The sequence below is a fragment of the Meleagris gallopavo genome, chromosome 15 (genome assembly GCF_905368555.1).
Source record: "Meleagris gallopavo chromosome 15, MGAL_WU_HG_1.1, whole genome shotgun sequence".
Classification (NCBI taxonomy): domain Eukaryota; kingdom Metazoa; phylum Chordata; class Aves; order Galliformes; family Phasianidae; genus Meleagris; species Meleagris gallopavo.
In genome coordinates, this window is record NC_139418.1 from 17,533,358 (window position 1) to 17,557,270 (window position 23,913).

A 23,913-nucleotide genomic window follows, 5' to 3' on the forward strand; every position below is an offset into this window, starting at 1 on the left:
AAATCCAATCTCTGATGACTTTTAAAGACCCTTCAGAAGAATAGCACAGTTCCTTCCCCCACCTTGGGGGATGCAATCAGTTCATGGGCGCTTCGATCTTTTTTGGGTGCTTGTTAAAGTGAGCCCATTTAAACCGTGACAGGCCAGCAATGGCTATTAAAACACGGCCTGTGGAAGACGTATCATAATGTTAAACATTGCCAGAGGGTTGCAGCTGAGATATGAATGCCGAATATAGTTTCAATTCTTTTAGGGTTTAACGTTCCAGAAAATACATACTGTAAATGAGGTTTAGCATCCTAGGCTTGGCAAGCTATTGCTGAAAGTGAGTTTGGTACCTGAAGGAAAATAATTCATAATTGGCTGAACAGTGAAATTTTTAGAAGAATGAAAGAAAATAAAATGTTTTTCTCTAATTTAGAGGAGACAGTTGGGTTCTTTGCTCTCTTGGCCTCTGCGGAGCATTTCGTTCTGCAGTGCGTGCAAAGCTGCAGACGGGCGAGGAAGGGGTGGGGATGGAGATGGAGACGGGGACGGGGACGGGGAAGGGGACGGGGAAGGGTGCGCAGCTGAAAGCGGCAGCGCTGGGTGTGCCGCGGGGTCTTCCAGAGCGCAAGGATCGCTTCGCCTCTGCTCCGTTGGGCGGCACCGGAGAGCTGCAGCTCCGAGCTGCCCCGCCTCGCGGTTCTGACCCCTCGAAGAGAGCTCAATTGCTGTCTGAAGCAGACTGAGGAAGGGGGGAGGAAATAATTCTTTTTTTGAATGCGCCTTCTCTTAATGGAGATTAAAGGCAGTCTCACCTAGAAGAGATCGGGCTCTCTGTTTCCAACGGAAAATCAATTCTGTTTCACCTTTCTGCAGGGACAGACGAGCAGTGCTCTCCGCTGCTCAGTGGTGGATGGGAGCTGCACCGCTGCACGCAGCTCTGCCTTCTTTTTCAGCCCTTGTGCTCATCTATGAGACAATCTGATTTTGTGCATTTCTCTAAAATTCAGATCGTTTCAGGGGAACCCAATCTGTGTTTCAGCTCGTTGGTTCTTCTCTAAGTAATAAATGAAGGCAGTTAAATTTGGATTAATCACTCGGATGTTTTCAGCTGCCCTGGAGGAAGGGCTGCTCTCCCTGGAAGCCCCAGGAGTACGAGCACATGCCAAGATCTTGTGAATGAGAGAGAAGTCAGTATCTAAAGAACACGAGCAAAAGGACAAGAAATGTGGTCACTGCCCTTTTACGGGAGTCTTTCAGATAGAAACGAGTTTGGAAGAGCAGACAGAGGTGCCACCGAGACTCAGCAGTGCCACGAGCAGAGCAACCCAGGCTGATTCTGACAGGGTCCTGCTCACCTTCACACCGTGAAGTCCCACCAAGTCACGCAAAAAAAAAAAAAAAAAAAAAAAAAAAAAAAAAAAAAGCACGGGAGGTGGGCAGTGCTCGAAGCTAGAGAAGTAACGGAGCATCAGCGCCTTGCGGGACCAATCCCTTCTGGAGGAGGACCGATCCTTGCTTTGCGATATAGTGCACCTACCTGAGTGGGACGGAGTCCCGGACCTTCTCGTAATAAAAGCAGAAAGAATCTCTGGCACCGCATGAGTTAAAAAGAACTAAAACCCAGACTAGGCAGCAACAAAGGGAACAGTTCGCAAACACATCTCGAGTTGTCAAACGTTTTCCATTGTGGCGGACGATCGGTTCGTCCTTCTCTCGGTGACAGGAAATGCCACACGCAGCGCAGCAGAAAATTGCTGATCTGGGAGAGGACAAAAGCCGCGCGGTGCCCGCGGAGCTCTGCAGCCGCACCCGCTGCCAAATCGCTCCGCGCCGATCCCGGCGCCGCACCCGCAGCCCCGCGCCCCGCCTGGGCTCGGCCTCCCCACCCCCCAGCTCTCCTGCCAGAGGCGGGGACCCAACCCAGCGCATCCCAGCGCATCCCAGCGCATCCCAGCGCATCCTCTCGCGGCACCATTCGCCTCCTCGCAGCTGCAGCCGCTCTGCCGCCCGTCTCGCTGCCGCTTCCTCCCCTCCCGCGAGGTAAGCGCTTTCTTTCGCTTTATCTCTGGGGCTCCTGACGGGTCTGCTCCAGCCCCGCATTGCTCTGTGTCCCCCGCTATCTTCCCTTAATTTCTGTATGGTGTCTCCCGTGCGGTTCTGCGGCTTGCAAGATTTTCATTTTTCAGGCATTAACTTGGTCACTTTCTGCAGTAGGGAAGTTGTGTGGCAGTGCTACAGGGTGAAGGGCTGCAACAGGGCGAGAAACAAAGATGACACTGAGCAATATCTGCTTTCCTCCTCCAAACTTCCCTGCAGCTGCACAAGTGTACCAAATAATCTTCAGTTTCTGTGGGATAGAGACGTCAGTACTGAAGTAACAGTAACACCCTGTTGTAACGTTACTGTACAGTTCTATCTGCTCAGCAGAACAGCAGCATCCCATCGCTTTGGCAATGGAGTGGTGACAAGAGAAATAATTCCTGGATCCCCACGAGTGGTCCTCTTCGGAGGAAGCTCAGTAGTTGCCTGTCAGTGATGGCTGTAACTGAGTGGAACTGCCTGCTCTCTGATGGACGGAGCTGCTGCCACTCCGCCCGCAGAGCCACGAGTGCCCCAGCTGAGAACAAAACATGAAGGCATTAATGAAAATAATGTTTTTAATCATTTAGTGAATTTGCATGGTGAAATAGGAAAAGATTTATCAATGTTGATAAATGTAACATTGATGTATATGTTGAGTGCCTCTTATAAAGATACAAATCCTAGTAACTATTATCCAGATAGCTTAGCTCTGAGGAATGCCTGTAGCCCTTCCCCAAAGCTTTTAGATCAATGTATTTTCAAAAACAAATTAAGCTACAGACTCCTTCACAAGGAAACCTCCCAGTACAGATGACCTTGGTGCCACCGATGAGATCTCTGATGTAGGAGCATCTGTGTGCAGAACTGACCGTGGCTTTTATCTCTGAAGGTGTATTTTTACTCTGAAGCATAAGTTTTGGGGCTTGGAAAGATGTGCTTGCGTAATTTTGTTCCAGACTGATGGCACTGTTTGTTTCATTGAGGGTATCATAAACATCTGCTGCTTCGTTTGCTTTATTGTTTGATCACATTTCAGGCAAGAAGTCAAGAATTCACCTTCTTTAAAAACTGCTTTTTGAAGGGGGATGGGGGGAGTGAACTGTGAGCTTCCCTGCCCTTTGCTACAAATTGTGAGATTTGTCCACAGCAGGACAGGTGGGCTGCATTCGGCTCTGTAAAACACCTCAGTGAAAGCACCCTGTGAACTGCATCTGCTTTGTTCGAGATGCCTCTGGGAGTGCTGAGGAGATGTGGGGGGTGCTGGGAGACCTCTCAGCTCCATCTGACCGAGGCATGGCAGACCTGCTGCATGCAGCCGTGTGGCTGAGCCGCGGGTGGATTCCCAGGACTGCAACAATGGGGATGGATTTTGCATCCCTGCAGCGCAGTGCAGGAAGAACCACGAATATAGAGGTAGCTTTAAATTTCAGACCAGCTTTGGCACTTGCTTAAGGTCACTGATCTGACCCAGGGCACGAGGCTGGAGCTGAGCTCCTGGCTGAGCAGCGGCGGTGAAGCTGAAGTTCACTGGGGAGGAGCTGGGTGTTGGTGTGTGGAATCAACGGCAGTGCTCATTCCCTGCATGGTGCAAATAATTATCTTTTCTCCAACACTTTTTTGGATGACCTCTCCCTTTCTGTTTCGATGGCATGATTTCGTTACTATCAGGTAAAAAAGTGAAGCTGCTCAGTGGCCGTGTTTCCAGAGTATAAGTCTGAGAAAAAATGAATAAGCTGCATTGCACCCTGATACGTTCAATGGAAATGTGAATGCCTTGGAAAGTACTCCAGGTTGGATAAAGTCCAGGGTGTGCTGCATTGCTGCTCCTTCATTTCAATCTTTTACAGGCTTACAAGAAGAAATAAATGCTGTGTGCTTCACATTAATGTCCATAGCAAAACAAGCATATAAAGATTGCTCTCGTGTAAATGCTTTAAAAATCAAAGCTGCCACTGTGCCCACATAAGTCTGTAAAAGCAATCTTTAATGTCACTGAAATACACAGAACCATGTGCTCCAGCATACATAGACCTCTGCGGGAGAACTGGGAAATTAAAACCTGTGCCGTTTAAATCAAAAGATGAACACTGAGTTCCTTGTTTAGTTCTTAAAACTTCATGCGACCTTCTTGGTCAAAAATGCCTTTCTGATTTCATGTAGCCAAGTCATTTATTTTGTACACTGACATCGCTAAGGTTAGTCACGCTTTATTGTCTCTAAATTGGTCATAATATCACTGGGGCTACAAAGCACAGTGCATTAGATGACGCTGCAAACACAAGCCATGCCCTCAGGCTGCTGCCCCGTTGGTCTCCATACTTCACCTCACTCAGTAGGCAGCTGCTCTGGTCAAGGAGGCAAAGTTACACTTTTCCTGAGTTTCTCTGCTCAGGACCATTTTGGTGTGCTTTTTCTGATTCTCAGTTTTGTCCCCAAAGCTCTCATTGTTCAGCAGGAAATTTACAGGCTGCAAAGTGTTTCTCAAACCTCAGCGGTGACACGTTTTGCCTCTTGTTTTCCCCAGGATGCACCAGCAGAGCACTGCGCTGCGGGTCCACCAGCAGTGACCCACGGGATGACAGCCCCACACACACCGGGCTCATAGGAGAAACGCCAGGGGGAGGAGCGGGAGAGCTGATTCTGGGCAGGAGGCAGCATGGGCGCAAACACCTCCAGCAAGTCGCTGCCCTTCGGTGAGAATGAAGAAGGTAGGAGCTCTGCTCCGCAGAGCGGTCGGTGTCTGAAACGGCAAAGTCCAAACAGAACATCCCGAGGGCGGCACGGCTAAGAGCCAGCCCGGCTCCCGGGCCCCTCAGCCTTTGGGCCACTGTTGGCGGCCACGAGCTGAGCGCAGGACACTGAGGGCACTCAGCGGGGGGCTCTGAGACGCCCGGGGACACCGCCAGGCAGCTCGAGAGCAGGCAAGAAACTGCTGTTCTGCAGGCAAGGAAGGTTTGTTTGGAGACCACAGCTCAAGGAGTGGGACGAGGAGTAGCAGAAGAGCCCGGCGATGTGTGTCCTTCTTTGCTTTGGGTTCGGTGGGAGAACCGCTGCATTGCTGGGCCGACAGCCTGGGGCAGGAGGGGCACTGAGAGCAGCCGTGCAGGCTGGTTTTGCTGCTGCCAAATGGTAGAGATGGCACTTAAGGGTCGTTCCATAAATATAGTTCCTGCGGCATGAGTGAGCTCATTAACTTCCATGTGGGCTTTCCCGTGAGTGCGATAACAAAGTGCATAGATAATATGAATAAATTACAAACAAAAGATGAGAACTTAGATGACTCATAAACTGTTCTTCCACAGAGAAGAATGCCAATCAAATATTAAACAATCTTGAATTGTTAAAAATGAACAGTTGAAATTCTTCCCGAGCAAAATTCTGAGTTTGTTTCAATGCTTCATAGAAATGTGTGATGTTTATCAGGCCCGACGAAATGCTGAGTGCTACACACGTTGGGGAAGGGCAGCTGGGGCAGATCTGATCAGGATTCCTTTGTGCTGCAAATTACCGACACAGTTTATAGAGACACGAGGGAGAAAAAACATCAGTGGTGTGAGACCTTCCTGAGATCTCATTCCTGGCGCATCCAATGTTAAATTCCGGCATCTTCTTTCATGAATAGCTGCTTGTGCTAACTCAGGTGACTGACACTTCTCACTTTCCTGACCACCTTCCTCGGGGTGCTGCGTCCAGGCTGTGAGACTGAAACAAATCTGATTTCCGCTGTCTGCTCCCTCTGCTGAGTCCTGCCTGGTTCCACGCGCTGTGTGCCGTATCAGCCCCTGCGGCTGAGAAATAAATGCTCTCTGGAGCAATACAGTGACCAGTGCAGGGTGCTGTCCTTTGAATGGGCAGATGGGCTGGAAAGAAAAATCTGCTAAACGCCAAATTTTAAACAACCTCATGTCTTCAAAAACAACAGGAAGATGTTGGAGCACCCTTCAGGTTTTTTTCTCTTATGGAGAATTAGAAATAACTTCATCCGTCTGTTGCTCAGCCATTTTGCATTTGAATGTTTGCTGTTTCTTGCAGTCACCTTCGACCATTTTGAGATACTGCGAGCGATTGGGAAGGGCAGCTTTGGAAAAGTAAGTAGTGTGTGAGTGAATCAGCACTGGGAGAGCTGGAAACAATGGAGAGAGGGGGGAATTAGAGAGGCTTTAACGAGAGCAAAGAGAAAAAAGAATGCTGCATTGTCAGTGAGATCTACTGAGCATCAGCTCATCAAGTTGGTCAAGAAAGAATCAGAGCCCAATTCTTCATCCACTCCATAACCACAAACAATATTACCGGAGGTTAATACGAAACAGCAATAAATCAAATGGCCTGAATTTTCTGTGTTTCTGGATAAACGTTTTCCAAGATTCCACAGCAAAAAATGAATATCATGATACATATTTAGCAAAGGGCTGCACCTACATAAAAGCCTTGGCAGTATCTTTTTAAGGGAACATCTGTCTGTGAAACAGTTTGTTATTAAGCATCACATTACAGTCACATCAGTTTTATTTTTATTGTTATGAAATTTCATGGTTTTAGATGTTAGCAGAAATTTCAAAGGTCATTTCCCTTTTCACGAGGGCACACAGATCCCATAACTGAGATGTGCCTTATGTACAGAGGGAGAGAAAGACTTGTGGGTAGAAAAACAAAAAAGGTCGATCAAAACTTTGCAAATTCATCCCCAAACTGTCACGGAAAGAAATCTAGAGAGAGAAAGGAGAAAAAAACCTGAATATTTGGTTTTGCACACCCACAGACTCCGTTTTTCACTGATACGTTCCTTTCCCTCATCCTCCCACAGCAAAACCTGTCCTTTGGGAGAACATGGGATGAGGTATTCACTGAGGTATTCGCTGGCGATGCCGGAGCTGCAGAGCAGCACACGGAGCTGGACTTGGCTCAGGGGGCTCTGTGAAAGTCACCCAGAGGCCGTGCTTTATCTGTATCGATTTGTTGGCAAATCATCTCTGATGGATCACTTATTTACTCGTTCAGGTCTGCGTTGTACAAAAGAGTGACACCAAGAAAATGTATGCCATGAAATACATGAACAAGCAGAAGTGTGTGGAGCGTAATGAAGTGAGGAATGTCTTTAAGGAGCTGCAGATCATGCAGGGCCTGGAGCACCCCTTCCTGGTTAATCTCTGGTAAGGCATTTCTCCTTTCTCACTGGTAAGTCTGTGCTGTTAGCTAGAGAAACCTCTGACCACGTTTATGCCATGGCAGGTACTCATTCCAAGATGAGGAGGACATGTTCATGGTGGTAGACCTGCTGCTCGGAGGGGACCTGCGGTACCACCTCCAACAAAACGTGCGATTCCAGGAAGGCACCGTGAAACTGTTCATCTGTGAGCTGGTGTTGGCCCTCGACTACCTCCAGAGCAGACACATCATCCACAGGTCAGCTGGGTCCTCCATAGGCGGGTGGAATTCGTGGGCTGCAGAAGGGGCTGATTTTTTCCTCCATAATTTGACAGGACAAGCAGAAACTTCAGAGCTAAACAAACTCCCCCACGTACATTTGCTTTTGTGTAAAATTGTGTACATTTTTCAGAGAAAAGCATTTCTCTTGTGTGACATTTCCCATTCCTGATTTATTAAGTGACGTAGACCTCTGAGGTCCAAGACTTCAGGCTCAGTATTAGCTAACTAGGGCATCAGCAGGGATGGAGTTAGAAGGGGTTAAAAAAGAGGGCAAGGGCAGAAAATTATCACATTTATAATCCCAGAAACAGCATTCTTGTGAGGTGCAAAAAATAAAATATGGCACAATTTTAGGGTTGACACGATCCTGGTGGTTAGCAAAAAGAGGAATGCACTATTTAAGGCTGATGAGCACTTGCTTCTGTCGAGGAGCAAACGCCTGCCATTCCTGATATGTGAAAGCAGAAAGGTTGCCTCCATGCTCCAGTGGGCCCTCCTCATTTGCAGAGAACCCCAGCGGACCAAAAAGATTTTGCTCTTTTCTACGTGAGACAGGCTTCCTTACACACAGCTGCCAATTTCTCAGTCTTATTTTTCATCCCTCTTGGATTGTTTGCATGAGTCCTTCTTTGTTTGTATGAATACCTGCATAGATTTCAGCCCCACAGCACCCTGACCTTGGCGAGCAGCCGGCACCCTGCTCTGCTCCAGCACTGCGTGCAGCGGGGAGACAGCGGGCACTGAGCTGTGCCTCCACCCCACACCTGCCTGAGTCACCCAATAATGGATGAGCATAAATTAAACATTGAGGAGTGCACACTGAGCTGCCTTTGTCCTGGGCAGCCAGGAGCAAATCTTTGTGCTGCAGGCTTGGTCTGAACAAATCGAGTTGGACATGGGTACAAGAGAAACACAAGGAGGAAATCTTCTCTACCAGAAATGTGTTGCAATCAGTGGCATTTCCAGGGCTTGTGGGCAGGGAGAGCTGCACAATTTATGATCTAAGGAAAAGTCTGTCCAGGAAACAAACTGCACCTCGTAAAGGTGAGAGGTAACTGGGAATTGATGGTCCCTGTTCCGGGTATGGGGATGCCAGCAGAGCCATGCAGTGCCCCAGCACCCACTCCAGTTGCAGATACACAGGGAAGAGTCTGGGGGCAAAGCTGCCGTGATTTCCCAGAGGGTTCTCTGCAAATACAGCTGGGATTGTGGAAGTGGAGTGCACACGTGCCCAAGGACAGGTCCCCAAAGGCTGAGTCTGATCCGCAAGGTGTACTTCAAGCAGCTGTATGCAGTACAGTATCACAGTTCAATGGCTCCACGAAATGCATAGCGAGCTGCAAAATTTGCAAGTGATTTAATTAACGCTGCATCTCAGTGGGACAGCATCAGGTAAGGTGACTCAGCTGAGGAGTGCAACATCCACAGTTGGGAATGGCAGAGAGATGCAAACAACTGTTCACATTGTCTGAACAGTGCTGTGTGGAGACAGCAGAGCGAAGGCCTCAACTTCCCTCCGTACACAGAAAGGTGGGAAATGGTTGTTAACCTTTTCAGGCTAGGAAAGGTCTGCATTCAGCCCAGAAGATGCAGGAGGACTGCAGAGGACTGAAAGTTGCTATGTGGTAATTAGATATATTGTCTCTCCTGGATTGCAGATGGCCAGGTGAGGTCAAAGCGTACCTTTTGCAGTTGTAAAGTCTGAAAGCTGCTCCCTCCTCACCGTGCGCTGCGCACCCAGGGCATCGCTGTGCTGCCCCCACTCCACACCTCCCACAGTGCCCAGAGCTGTGCTGGCTCAGTGTGAGAGCAGGCGATGGGCGCCGCTGTAATTGGGTCATTAAGAGCAGCTAATATCTTGTACAGCCGTTCAGGCGCATCCAGAAGGCGTATCAGGTGTACATCTCCCTTCAATGGAACGCATCTTATTACAGCTCTGCTATAGGGGTTTGCTGCTGTTTTGTCCGGGAACAAAGCCTGCAGGAACCAGTTTGTTTCATAGAGCTCAGGGCAGGGATGAGCTCAGCCAGGCACCTGCAGCTCCCTCTAATCAAAATAAATGACATTTACTCGTTCCCAGTCTGTGTACTCTTAGCAACAGACAGAGAAAGCAGGCCATATTCTCATGGACTGGAAGTGGAGTTCTCTGCAGCTCCTCCACAGAGGAACAGGTTCCTGTTAAGGTTATTCCTTCCATTATCTCCCTCACAGGACGGGTCTGTTTTCATTATTTGTTATTACACTCCTTGTCACTTTGTGCTGCAGAGTACAAGCGATATTTTGTTCATCCTTTTTCTCCTCACTTTGTATTTTTCTTCTCCAGCCTTTGATGCCCCTCACGCTCCCTGCTGTTACCCCAAGGGTGAGATATTTGTTAGTGTGCCCACAGTTGGTAACTGAGATGCATCAGATGCAGTGGAGATGAGTTTCCCTGCTGTGTTAATTTCTCAGTAGCCTGGAGGAAGGAAGTTTATAAGCAGCAGCATAGATGACTTTTATCCTTCTGAAGAAAATGAAAGCATTAATAAAATCTCAAACAGAGCATCAGAACATCTGTTCTACTTTCTGTAGAGTCTACATATTAAAAGCCAAAGGTAGAAATTTGGCAAGCATTTAAATGAGTGTAATTCTGATTTTGTAATTTTTATTCCTGTAATACAAAGCACACTTTTTTTGGAGAGCCCTCCTGCTTTTGCACCTTTTGTCCCTCACTGCAGAAACACTGTTGTGTACCATTAAGGCACACAAACACTTTCCTTGTTGTGCCACTCCGATGTTCCACCTGCAGCAATGCCAAAGGAGTAAGAGCAACAATCGATGCCACTTGTTTACTTCACTCCAACATGTGATTTTTACTGGGTAAATGGCAAACAACTTCCAGTAGAGCATTATATTGAGACAGAGTATGAAGTAAAGAAAAAGGTAAAAAGCAGCTTTTGACACTGGCTGGCGCATCCAGGCGCTGCTGGCTCTGACAGCCACATCTCTACCTCCATTTCTGCTTTTGCTGCTCGAGGAGCTGTTCTCCTGTGCTGAACTCAAACCCTGCAGAAACATCAGAGCTGAGGAACTCCAACAGAAGATTTTTCTAAGGTGCAATCCCCTCTACAGCCTACAGGTTGGCTACTCAGAAAGCTCCCGCAGCATTGTTTCATGCCACATCCCCAGCTGAATGGCTGTTTCCTTCTTCTCTCTTTCTTAGGGACATCAAGCCTGACAACATCTTGCTGGACGAGCACGGTAAGTGCCACTTACCCCCGGTCATTCATATGTATAGAAGCAGGGACAGAAATAGTAAACCTGTGCTGAGGTTTCAGTGCTCACAGCTTTCCTCACTTTGCATTGATTTCTTTTTCGGTCCACAAGCAGTCTGGAGTATTATTGCCCTTCTGTGCTTGGGATGACAACTTCTGCTTTCAGAGCAGCATTGGGTATATTCAGAGCACTGCGCATCCCACATTGCTGGGCACTTTCCAGGGGTTATACTGGTGTTTAATCAACTCCGCTGCAGGCTGATTCAGCAGCATTTCAGAAGGGCATTGGCAGGTCAGATGTATTCTGTGCTGTTTGGACTCACTTCCAAGCAATTCTCATTTTAAAGCCTCTGCAGTTGCTTACCATATACCCCAGATGTAGTAATCTGAGCAGAAGTGTAAGCACAGTTGCAGTTCCGTGTAACTTACGCGCATAAACAGAGTGTGTTACAGTTGCTCAGAACATCTTCGTTCACATGTTTCTTCTTCCTTGAGCATTTATCTTTGGGAGGAAGCTCTGAAGAGGTCTTAGGCCTGGATGCACTATATATAGAGAGAGCTATACATTTTCCTAACTATAGTCCTGTTCTATCACTGAATAGATTTGGTTTTATCCTGCCACAGTCACCCCAGTGAAGAGCTGTTCTGACACTTTTAAGTCATTAAAAAAAGAAATAATTATTTCAATATTTTCTGGAAATCCACATAGCTGTCTTGTTGTGAGAAATCTTCATTAACAGCTCCAATAAAGCCATTTCAAGAGCAAGTGCCAGCAAAGGAGGAAGGCATATCTGAGTGCATTTTCACTGCAGAGGTTTTAATACCGATGCTGACATTCCTGAAGAATCACTGACGTTCTCACACATAACCAGGCTCCCCTGCATCCAAGCCCAGGCTCCCAGTTTGCCCATGACCTCCACTTTCAAAGCAACAGTTTATTTATGGAGGAACTGCAGCACAGCAAACAGGGGACCAGCACTGCCCAGCCATGCAGTGCCCACACAGGGCTGGATGCCCAGGGCCACTCTTCCAGCAGCATTGTGACTCCAGGCACTGCAGGACCGCAGGAATGTAGGTCAGCATCCTTCCATAGAAGAAGGCAGGGCAGGAAGGCACTGTGTGACTCTACAGCTCCGCAGCATGGCACCTACAGGCTTCCATTACAGATCACCTGCAGACCTCCATTATGACTGCAATTTGGGATGATTTTTGAGCCTGTTTTCTATCACTGTGGTGTTTTAAGTGTCTGTTGTAGAGGTTTCGGAGTTATTTCCAGTGAACGTGCCCTTGGCTTCAGTGTCCTTATGGCTGTGACTTCTATTTCTTTTTCTCCTGCATCTTCATCCAAAAATGCATCCTCTTGTGCACATAGAAAGCTGTAAGGGGGAAACAGATTTTTCTGTCCCGTGTTCATATTATTAGCGCACATTTATCCCCATTTAGCCTCACAGATTCTGCTTGTTCTTACTTATGGAACAAAACTGAAGAACCTCATTCCCCCTCCTCTTCCTTCGCCAGGCATTCTGTGCTGTTATCAGAAAATGCACGCTATTTACTAACCATGGTTTTCATAATGCTCTTCACTGAGATCAGGTCCCTCCAAACATGAGGCACCTAGAAACCTTCAGCAGTCCAGCTGCAGCCTTTTGCCCCCATTGTCCCCATGCTCCCAGCTCAGCCCTTCAGCAGTAAAGTGCCACCTTCTGTTGTCACTCATCACCCTCCTGTAGTTGGGCACAGAAGTGCAGCTTCGCCTGTTGCAAAGTTTGGTGCTGATGCCTGGCAGGACAGAGGAGCCCTGGCACATCTCTGGCTGTGTGGAGGAGTCTGGTTCAGATTGCTGATGGTGCAACGCCTCATGATACTGTGCACTGACATGTATCACCTGCTGCAAATTGTTACCAATGTACCTGATGTGCTTAATATTCTTTGAAACAATCTTAGCTGAATTCAGAGAAGCCTTTGTTTTTCTCCCCCTTCCTCCTTCAGAGCTGTTCTGGAAAGGTAAAGGGATTATGTAGTAACACAAGTGCTGCATTTAATAGCAAACTTCTTCGCCCAGAACAGAGCACAGAGCCCTTCTCTGCTCTGCATGCAATACTCACGGGGAGCATTGCACTCTCGGAACCCAAGATTTGGTTTGGAAGTGCCACTTCCCAGCAGACGAGGAGATTTGGGGAAGGACACATGCTCAGAGTGCAGCCCTGGCTGTGCTGCTCAGGAGCCAGCTGCAACTGGAGATGCTGAGCAATCAGGAGAACACGGGCCTTGGAGTCTGACTTAAATTCTACAGCAGCACACAGTGCTCTCCTCCTGTGCACCAACAGCTATGTCTGCTCAACCTGTCCACTCTGCCCTGTACAGCTGCAGTTCAACACCACTGCATTCCATGAAGTCCCACTGCACAGAGCCTCCTTCCTGTTGTCCACGCCATTTTTTGTACGCTCCCAAGTGGGAACGTTTAAAAACTTGTAGCTTGTTTGAAGTGAATCACTGAAAGGATGCATCCAGAGACGGGCACATTTATGCTTGGAATAGCAAATTCTTAATAAGTCTCTGATTCACATTTATCAAAACACCTCCACACAAAGTGGAATGAGAGATAAAAGAAAAGAGTACAAGGACACAGAGGACATCAAGACAAGAAAATCCTATATCATCCTTTCCTTTCAAGCGCTCCCCAGCAATATGATCACAACTCCTTTGCAGGAGGGGAGGAAGCAAGGGCCTGACTGATGTTGTACAGCACTGACAGCAGCAAGGAGGGACGTGCTCCAAATTTGCAGCATGCAAGAGACATGCTTTGCCATCTCACCCATGGCCTTCACATGGCTCACAGAAAGACCTCTGGATTTCTTCCTTCCTTCAGGATGAAGCCTGGAAGCCCCAAAGCTCTGTTAAGGAGCTGTTTTGTGTCTCAGTGGAACTAACAGCCCACAGAGCACACAGTGAAGAAAGGCCTGACCCAGTTAACAGGACAACTGGCAGATAGGCTGTCCTGTGAGCAGTGTGCACCTTCCGCTGAATCTGACAGAATATGGAGCCGCTGAAACGCCAGACAACCACTCATGGGAGGGGGTCAGAGGATGAGTTCATCTTTTCCAGATGCTGATATGGGGCGGGAAGTTCGGTGGCTGAGGAATGATCCCAGACCAATGGTATCGTGGGCTGCCTGCCTGCCCTGCACACATCCATTCTGTGCCAGGAGCATGGCTGATTCGGGGCGGGGCAGAGAGCTCCTGCACTCTATACAGCGTTGTTGGAAAGCTGCATGCAGGAGCAGGGATGTGATGCAGGATTTTTTAGCTAATCACAAACCGTACTCCTGTTCCCTTGTTTTTTCCAGCTAGATCAGATATTTGCAGCAGGCAAACTCGGTCACTGCTCACACATAATATATTTATGTGCAAATGTAAGGATTGGCTTCAATGTTTTATAGCATCCGGAGAGGACAGCTTATGTTCACTGCCAAAGCACAATTTTTAGCCATAAGGACAACCACATTCTACTTTAACTCATAAAATAAAACAGCAGTGAATTTCCAGCTGCTGAAATTCACTTGAGTGAATATTGTCCCAGCATTTCCATTAGTAAGAACCACTTCCATTTCATCTCTGTGGTTAAGAGAAAACAGCAATTCAGCCACCCCCTATTATTGCACCCTATGGCAATAAGTCTGCAAAACAACATCACAGTGTTCTCTGAATTTAATGATGAGTCCAACACTGTCAGAGATGAAGAAGTTCATTGCCTTAAGAGAAAATGCATGAGACCAGGAAGAAGCCAGCATTTAATCGGAAGAATTAGGCCAGGTTAACCTCTAAGGTTCAAAGAAGAAGTCAGCCCCGTATTGATTACCTGCACTGCTGCACTCCATGGGTTTGCTCACTGGTAGTTCAGGGAATAAGGAGTAATAAATTAAGTGCTTGACAAAAAAGAAAAAGTAACCAATAAGCCACAAGCCCAATGGAGGTGTTGCCATTCTCATCCCTGCTAACCACATTCATCTTCACATTTCCTTCTTAGTTTGCAGGCAGTAGTTGCACATACTGCAGTAGTGTTAGCAGAAACCATGCCCCAAAACACCAGGAAATCCTTGCTAAAACAAACACCACTGAAACGAGCTCACAAACATCACAAGGCACGCCCAAAGACAGAAAACAACGCACAGCAACAACTTCGAAAACGCCAATATTTCACTCCCGGAGGATAAATAAGGATTATTTCCTCTAACAAGATGCAGTCATAAGCAGCCTATAAGCTAAATGCTTTCTAGCAGTTCTGGCATGAGAAATTTCTGCATGGAAACTACTTTCCATTGGATACTTTACTTTGATAACCTTCTGATGGTTATTTCTTTGTGAAATTAAAGCAAATCTGTTTACACTTTAATCTCTGTCTTCCAGGACATGCGCACATCACCGACTTCAACATTGCCACAATGCTGACTAAAGAAACACAAGTCACCACAATCGCTGGCACAAAGCCGTACATGGGTAAGAGCCAAGGAACACTGTGCTCCTGCACTGCCATTTCCCAGTCCTGAATTGATAGCCATGGTAAAACATCACTCCAGTTCCTCACCACACATGCACAGCTGATAGAGCAGAACACCACGGATGTACCTGAGAAATCAGGGCTGGAGGATGCAGGAAATGAACCACAGAGAAACCAGGCGAATGCTAATGGAGCTCAGGTGGGAACATCACACAGAGAAGGCTTTGCACTGGGGAAAGCAGGAGCGTGATGCTTCTGAGTGAAGCAAAAGCACCCAGAAGTCTTTCTATACAGCTAACATTAAAAACAAAACTCACAGAGCAGTGCAGTCTCCCACGGCTCAGCACAAAGCCCTCCCCAAAGCTCCTGGGGAGGGGGACGAGGAAGCTCCTTCTCATCAGGACCACCTCAACACCACCTGGTGCAATCACTGTAAAGAGGAACAGATGCACAGAAGGGAAGTGCTGCTCTTTGGGTTTGGTTTTGTTTTACCCAGAGCAGTTCTTCCTACCCATCTTGTAGGAAAATAACTACAGTATTTTATTCCCTTAATCTTAGAAGGGAAATGTATTGGCTGAGGAGCTGCCTTCCAGCCCCTGCCCACTCAAGGGTGAGGTTGTGGCTCTCAGACTCTGCGCAGTTAAGTCATGCCTCTCCTTGCCACACGTACACCTGAACTCTGCACCAGAACTCAGAACTCTGGGTGCTCTATGTGATATAGGAAACTGAGTCTGGTGAGCCTCTACGTGCTTCGGGGAGTTACGTAAAGCATTCTGTAATGCAAATAATTTGGATTATATTTCTCATATAATCATTCACATCACATTGGTGGCAGTGCTCTATTTCTAGGGGCCATCCCATCATTTACATACATCTATCAAGTTCTGCATCTGTTCATTAGGAGCAGAAGTCATTGACACTCATTTCACAAGTGGGCAGAGCAAGGTCAGAGGATATCCATGTTGTTAATAACAGGGCCAAGATTTCAGGATGTGGCTGTTTCCAGAGCCGACAGATACGGGGTTAATGGCAGTGCTATGAGCTGTGTCAGATGCCAGTCCTGTTCTGGAGCACAGCATGAGGGAGCAGGGCAGGGCATAGCTCAGCACCAGCAGGCGCTCACATCCTGCTAATGGATCAGCAACAGTGCTGGTCATGGCATGGGGCTGGGGCAGTTTGTACACAGTGTTTGGTGCCCCTCCTGCTCTGAGATTCCGCAGCAGTGCATTGCTCTGCCCTGAGACAGCTACTGTGGGGCCTGACAAAGACCAAAACATGAAATACTGCAAGCAAGCCCATGCTGACTTGTGTAGCTCCCTGCACCCCTTAGTAAGGGGCCAATAGACCAGCCATGTACCCTTGTTCCAAAGGAAAAGCAGAAATGGGCGTGTAATGCTATAACGCAACAGAAAGCACTAATAGCAGAGAGCTGAGTCCTTGACTACAGCAAATGAGGACAAGCCCAAATACAACAGCCACAAACACCGCACACACAAACCAACACTGCTTACCTTTAGAAGACCTCAAGTACACATGGAACTCCAAAGAGACATCCTCACCTCCACTCTTAAATGAGGGCTGGGAAGGGAGCCCTTCCATTAGGCACATTGTATACAGCTGAGCTCCCCTGGGTTGGCCCTGCCTTCCCACCAGGTGCTCCATCACTACGTCAGCCCATAACTCCGCATTTCTGCTACAGGGTGATCTGCTGATTTGTGTCCTGGGATGCTTTCTGTGTCACTGGATCAAGCATTCTGTGCTGCTGATTTTTACTCATGATTGCAACAATGTGAATGATTTCTTTTCTGTATTTCACAGCACCTGAGATGTTTAACTCTACAAAACCCATTGGCTATTCCTTTGCTGTGGACTGGTGGTCGCTTGGAATCACTGCCTATGAGCTGCTCAGAGCCCGGGTATGGAGCACACAGCGCCGATGCCTCTGTCCCTCCCTTTCCTTAAGCATGCTGTTGAGGGGCTGATGCTTTATTACAGGGAGGAAAGTTCTGAGACAGATTTCAGGCCCTAAGGTTTATTACAGCATAGGCAACAGAAATCAAATCTTCATCAGAGCTTTTGTGATCACAGCTATGAGCTGTGAGAAACCACTGCCATTCAGAAAAGGACATCGCAGCAGCTCCTTGCTGTGTCTGAGGGTTTCTCGGGTGACCTTACTCAGGGGCCTTGCAGGCAGTTGATCAGAGCAGTGCTGTGTAAAAAGTCAGACACCATTTTTTGAATGACATTCTTCTAAGCTAAAGGTGATTGAAAACCTTGAGAGGCTGAAGGCTCTGTTTGGTAAAGGAGGGCAAAACGCCTTTAAAGAAAGGCTGCAACCAATTTTTGCAGAGAGCCTGAAAGTATTTTTGACAAAAATGTGAAGAACAGAGGGTGAGCGATCTTGATAGCACACATTAAGGGGATGTGGTAGTGTGAACTGACGGGTAACTGTAAAAATATTAATATAAATCGGAATTTTCTGTTTGTAAATTTAAATTAATCGCAGGACTGCCCGTGGCGTTGGATTTTTGACTTGGTGGCAGCAGTGGATACATAGCGAGGGGCCCGGGGGGTCGTGGCACAGCGGTGAGCAGTGGCAGCTCTGGCAGCGGCGGCACTGGGAGGACCTCGAGGTCCCCTCGGTGTCTGTGTGCGGTGGCACCGCGCATGCGGTTGCATCTCTCAACGTGTCCGTGTTGTTTCAATGCACTTGTAGCAGCTCCCCAGGCACACACTGTAGAAATCCGGGAGTTAAAGATCTTTCCCAGCAGCGCTCTTCCATTGCAGGTAGCTTTTCCAGGCGCAGCAGCCCGGTTGCTCCATGCAGGGCTGCAGAGGCGGCCGTTTCCCCGCGTGCAGCCCGGCAGCCCAGGGTTGGGTGCCCGACTGCCACGCAGCCGCAGCGCACAGAGGTCCTGCAGTGCCGGACCGGCGGCTCTCAGCCTTTGTTGGAATGGTGCTTTTCCATGAGGTGTGAAAAATCCCGCTCCATTTCCCTTCTGTCATAGCCAATACGAGCAAAGAACTGAAAACAGAGAGGCATCTCACAGGAACATTGGGAACACTGGCAAGGCTGAGGAAGACAAAGCTGGGCACTGATGGCTCCTGTCTGACATCCAGCCATTATTGCTGTCCTCTCTGGCGTTATTACTGTGCTTATTTCAGATGAGCTCAAGACCTGACAGGCAGAGACTTCAGCGGGGGGTTGGGGAATGCGCAAAGAGATTTTGTTTGGAGCCGCCTTGCTCTGAAAAGATCTCTGAAGGAGCTGAAAAGATACACTAAAATGCTTTCCTTGTCGCACTTTTCACAGAGGCCGTATCATATTCGCTCCAATACTTCCACAAACGAAATTGCTCATGTATTTAAGACTGCTACAGTGATGTACCCTGCTGCTTGGTCTGAGGAAATGGTGATGCTGATCAAAAAGGTGAGGGCTGCTGTGGGATTGGAGCACGTCGGGGCTGGGATCGCACTGCAGCCAACCGAGCCCTTCCACTGCGCCCCACGGCGCTTGTGGGAAATGGTGGAGATTCACTGAAAACTGTGTCCAGACTCAGTGCTGGTGACCTTCAGGTAGTACTGCGTGACAAAGATCCAGCTTTTAATGATGGAGCTCGTTAATGTCACAATCAGCCAACAGCACTGCTCTCTGTGCTAGTGGTGATGGTGCTCACGTGGGCAGCCCAGGATGGATCTCTCCTGAGGACACAGGGTTCACTTCCAGGGTTTCTCCTACAACTTCGTCTCTCCGGAGTGATGTAACTTAGAAGTACTGATACATATGTATCAGTATCCACAAATTTGACTAAAAACTTGCATAAACATTTTGTTTAATGATTTTTTTCCAATAATGAAAAGATTTGCAAAAAAAAATGCTCATTATTGAAATCCTTCAATGCCATGAAGTTTATGCAATTTCATGTGGTCAGGATGGGAGGGCAGGACTGTGGGAGAGTCTGAGCAGGCACAGCACTTTCATTCTAACATCTTTGCTTTCACTCTTGCTACAGTTGCTCGAGACAAATCCCGATAAGCGTTTTTCTCAGCTGAAAGATATCCAGGACTTCCCCTATCTGTCAGATGTAAACTGGAATGCTGTTCTCCAGAAGAGGATAACGCCAGAATTCATTCCTACGGTGAGCAGTGTTAAGTTTGAAAGGTCCTTAATGTGCCCAATCCCTTCACACCCTGCAGCCTGCCCTCGTGCCTTCAACCAAATCAGAGTGGGAATCTCACCATTTCCACAAAACCAGCAGGTGCCCTTGGCTCAGGGGAGGACAGGCAAGAGCATGATTTTCGCTTTCTGGTGAATCTAATGAGGGTAAATGGGTGGTGACTGCAAGGAATGGGCGTCCCAAAGGTGATCCACTCTGTTTACCATAATCTCAAAGTTTCTGTACACGGACTTGGACTCACACGGCCATGAGCACCACTGGCACTGCAGATAAAATACAGGACGTTGTTGGTTTTGAGCCATCCTCCAATGAACCATCTTCTTTAGCGCCCGGTTTAGGACCAGCTCTCCTAATGCAAAAAATAATGAGCAGATGAGGGCTCGTTAGCAGCCTTGAGATCACTGTCCATTACAGAACTGTTTCTTCCTGAAGTGACTCTCCCTGACAAGTCCATTGTTCACAGGAAAAGAACAAATAAGGTAGATTCAGGTTTCTGGTTCTTTTTAAATCAAATTAAAGCAGCACAGAGGTAACATAACCCTCTTTGAAAATAATCCAAGGACTGTTCTGTGCAGTGATGCTCCAACTGTTTTTCTCTTGCAATCAAACAAATGGTGAGCTAAACTACGAATATTTAACTGCACGTTTTCCCCCCCTGTCAATGGCTTTCTGTGCGGTGGATGTATGTCTATTGCTTCAAAACTCATCACGCAGGATTCTGTACGGCCTCTCAACAGAGGCTGTCACTTTGAAGCAAGCAATGGGTTAAATGTAAGTAGTAAGTGTAAAGGGAGCAAACACACCTCGACAGTGCTCCCCTGGCTGAGGGAACTGCTGAAATATGTCAGCTGTGCAGCAGCTGTTCCAGCTATAGTTAGTTCCAGTTCTAATTAGTTAATTTTTTACAAAACTCAGATCCCAGATGCAGCCCAATTAATGACAGCCCCTCCAAGACCAGCACTGCTCACTTAAGGCAACCTTTCTCCCCCCTCCAGAAAGGAAGACTGAACTGTGACCCAACCTTTGAACTTGAAGAGATGATCCTGGAGTCCAAACCTCTTCACAAGAAGAAGAAGCGCTTGGCTAAGAAGGAGAAAGACACCAACAAAAGCAATTCCTCACAGGTAAGAGCAAGCAGGTGCATGTGTGTGGTGAAGGAAGACTCTCATTCTGTGCGAAAGCCAACTATCACTTAGCAGTACCACAGCAACCTGTTTGAACAGCCTGTCTCTTTTCCTTTTGACCAGCTTTGTTCTCAAGAGATCCCCCCCTGCACCCCTCACAGTGCATCAACCAACACACACTATTGCTTTTCTAAATCCCCAGTTAGGTTGTTTCTGTTTTGTATTAGCAGAAACCTTTCTATTTTATCTCCTCTGAAACATCCTCTAGAAAGAGGGAACGGTAACGTAGATATTTGCATTAAGAGTTTCTAAGATGCAAAACACTCTAGAAGCACTGTGCAGTTTTCATGGTGCTGGAGAGCCTTTTTGGGTAGGAACTCTTTCTTTGGTTCTGTCTCAGGTGCTGCAAAACAGAGAACATTTCCAGGGCCAACAGTAACCTGAGAAGATTCTGTGCTTTGAACATGCAAGCCGGTATCAGAGGGCAAGCTTAGCCAGGTCCTGAGTTCGAGATACTGTCCTAACAGGAATTGATGTCAAAATTCCTACTGGCTTCAACAGTGCCAGAATTTCCTCTGTAGATCATAAGGAGCGCTTTGGCTTTCATAAAGCTTCCTTATTTTTCATGCCCCTTAATTGCTCACTGTTGAACATTTCTGTAATAAAGTAATTTAAAGGTCAGATGTGTTGTTGAACATCTTCAGATGGATTGGGTTCTCAGGGCTTGACCCTGCATAGGGTTTGGCTTTCTCATGCACTCCCAGCCTGCAGCCTCCTCCATTGGCACTGGAGCCAAACTTGTTTTCCATCCCAATGGCAAGAGCCTGGGATAAACTGGATAAACTGCAGTGTTGAGACAAGAGTCATACGTTTGTTTGGGAGTACAGCTGTCCAGTTAACTCAAGCAACCTGAGCCTGAATGGCTTCTTTCATGTAGACCTTCCACAAGAAACAGCACGATATAGCTCCTGAGCTGTTGCCTCCCTCCTGCACTGTGCAGGAGCTCTTGGGGTACTTCCAAGGCCTGGAAGGCTTTGCTGTGTGAACAGTTTTACGCTTCTGCAGTCTGAGCTTCTTCTGCAATAGAAAAATCTCTGTGGAAATCCAACATATAATTTGAATCCTGTATACCTACTGAGCTCTATGTGAGGAGAGTTGTAATGCCATTCTCCCAGCTGCAGTGCTGGTGTTGCTCTGAACCTAAAGATATTGCTGTATCTCCTTGAAAATGCCCTTGCAACATCTTTTTGTGTCAACTGTGAATTTATTCAATTTTTCTTCATCTTTTTCTATTCAAATGTGAAAGGCTTGCCATCTTCAAAAGCATCTAGAGACACTCCAGAGGGACTTCATTGTTTTCAACAGAGAAAAGTAAGTACTGAGAAAAAGGCAGTGTACCAAATGCTGGCACAGAGCAAAAGCTTTTGGCCAGTGAACAGGGATGGGCAGCGACGTTGCTCCCGCAGGTTTGAGGCTGGGCTGACATCTGGTCCATAACGACCCTGCTGTGGCCGGGTGTCTGGGCCAGCTGCCCCACAGCAAGGAGGTGCCTAGAGAAGCTGGTCTGGGGCAGGCAGTGGGAATGGGCAGCCTGCACGCACCCCCAGGCCCACTAACAGCTCTGCCTCCTGTTCTGCCCTAGGGTGAGACACCAGCACAACGAAATCCAGCAGCACGCAGCACTAGCCAAGTGCAGAGGCATGCATAAGGACAGCCAGAACAACCTCTGAGAACCACATCCCTGGCAGCAGGAGGTTCTGGGACTGCCCCTGTAGCTTGCCACCATTCATTAGAAACAGCCCGTGATTTTGCCTTCCATGACAGCAGGAATGTGATTGTGGAGAAGGGCGAGCTGCTCAGCACTCTTCCACTGGTTTTGGCCAGTTGGTATCACAGCCTAGTGAGTACCAGGCACCCACCGCAGGAACACGTCATCGCCAGCCCTTGTCATGGTGGGATCTGCTGCTGTGTGCCCTGGCTCTTTCGGCCAGGATTCCTGCACGGGTCCCTAGGTGGAGCTGATTTTTCCAGGTGGAAGACACTGCTCTGACTTGCAGTGCCTTCACTGGCACGCAGCAGGGGCCTCAACTTGCAGAGATGTGCAAACATCTTTGGAAGGGCTGGTGCTGGCAGCAAGCCTCTTCCCCAGCTGGGCAAGGGCAGTGAGGTTCCATCCATGCCCCCTCTCCTCACTGCTTGCAGAGCCAGCTGGTGCAGAGCCAGGCAGGCAAATAGCTGGACAAGGAAGTGACACGGTGACAGCCAAGTGCTGGTGAATGAGCAGCATTCCAGAGCTTCTCCAGGCCATCCTGAAAAACCAGTCATAAACATGCTAAACTGCTGCAAATTTCTGAATCTGATGGGGTCGTGGCTTCCAACATCAGAGGTAAATTTGCACATGTACTTTTCATCTCTCTGCTGTCGTCTTCACATTTGATTTAAGCAGCAACAGCTGTGCTCCTGGTGCAGGCTTTGCCAAGAGTGAGATTGACCAAAGCATCTCTATTATGGTAAATGCTAGGTATTATGCTATTATTCAAAGCTTTTGCAGACCAGACCTTTCACCTCTTTATTTGACATTTTTCCTAATCTCAACAATATAATAAACATGTGATGAACTGTCTGTCTCTCATTTGCCCAAAGGTGTTCTTGTATCCCCTGTGCCTTCCTGTCTCTCACCTCTGGCTAAATCTGATTATTTAAAAAAAATCCAAATTAAACAGACAGCAAATGAAAGACTCCTTCCCAGGTAATCAAAAGCCACTGTTTCTTCTGAGGTCACTTGCAGTGTAAGGCAGAACAGGTCTGGGAGGGCTGGGTAAAGCCAGGCTGTGACCACAGCCATATCTGTCACCTGCAAAGCACTGGGCTACAGCCACCTAGGAGAGGTTCACACACCACAAACCTGGACAAGGATGGGAAACAGCCCTGCTCCTGGCTGGGGCAAAGAACAATGCTGTTGTACTGGCTGACACACACACACAAAAACAAAAACAAAACAAAACAAAAAAACCCTGAAGAAGTTATATGAGAATGCTGCACCTTTAAAAATTCCCCCCAAAAATCTCTAAAACAATCTCTGAGGCACAGTCTCAGCTTAATCACTAACAGGCAGCAGCAAAAAAATCTCTAATTACCTCATAGCAGAAGTTCACAAAACTTCCAAGTATGAGCAGTCATCCCCACCCCGGCACAACTATTCTGGCACGACCCCTTTAAGGACTGCTGCACAGACAACTCGTCCTGTCTGAGCTACAGGCATGCAAAAATAAATATTTCAGGGTCAAATACTTCAGGGAAGAAAAAAAAAAGTGGATTTATTTAGCATTGCCTAGATTGACACTCAATTTTTTTTCATATGTA

General features: G+C 47.6%; 1 protein-coding gene across 1 annotated transcript; it reads left to right on the forward strand.

Moving 5' to 3' along the window:
- The first annotated feature begins 1,589 nt into the window (after nt 1-1,589).
- On the forward strand, nt 1,590-23,182 carry STK32A (serine/threonine kinase 32A). Its single transcript, XM_003210510.5, has 13 exons — nt 1,590-2,028; nt 4,595-4,778; nt 6,103-6,158; nt 7,069-7,220; nt 7,300-7,473; nt 10,700-10,737; nt 15,158-15,247; nt 17,067-17,164; nt 18,562-18,678; nt 19,262-19,387; nt 20,422-20,550; nt 21,857-21,921; nt 22,193-23,182. The coding sequence occupies exons 2-13, from the start codon at nt 4,727-4,729 to the stop codon at nt 22,278-22,280; spliced, it is 1,185 nt and encodes a 394-aa protein (XP_003210558.1). The 5' UTR covers nt 1,590-2,028; nt 4,595-4,726; the 3' UTR covers nt 22,281-23,182.
- The last annotated feature ends 731 nt before the right edge of the window (nt 23,183-23,913 follow it).

Bases quoted from the DNA above. Each gene is read 5' to 3' on its own strand.
- STK32A (XM_003210510.5), top strand. From the start codon at position 4,727: ATGGGCGCAAACACCTCCAGCAAGTCGCTGCCCTTCGGTGAGAATGAA. The intron at 4,779-6,102 runs GTAGGAGCTCTG...TGTTTCTTGCAG, and splicing joins CTTCGGTGAGAATGAAGAAG to TCACCTTCGACCATTTTGAG. The intron at 10,738-15,157 runs GTAAGTGCCACT...TCTGTCTTCCAG, and splicing joins CATCTTGCTGGACGAGCACG to GACATGCGCACATCACCGAC.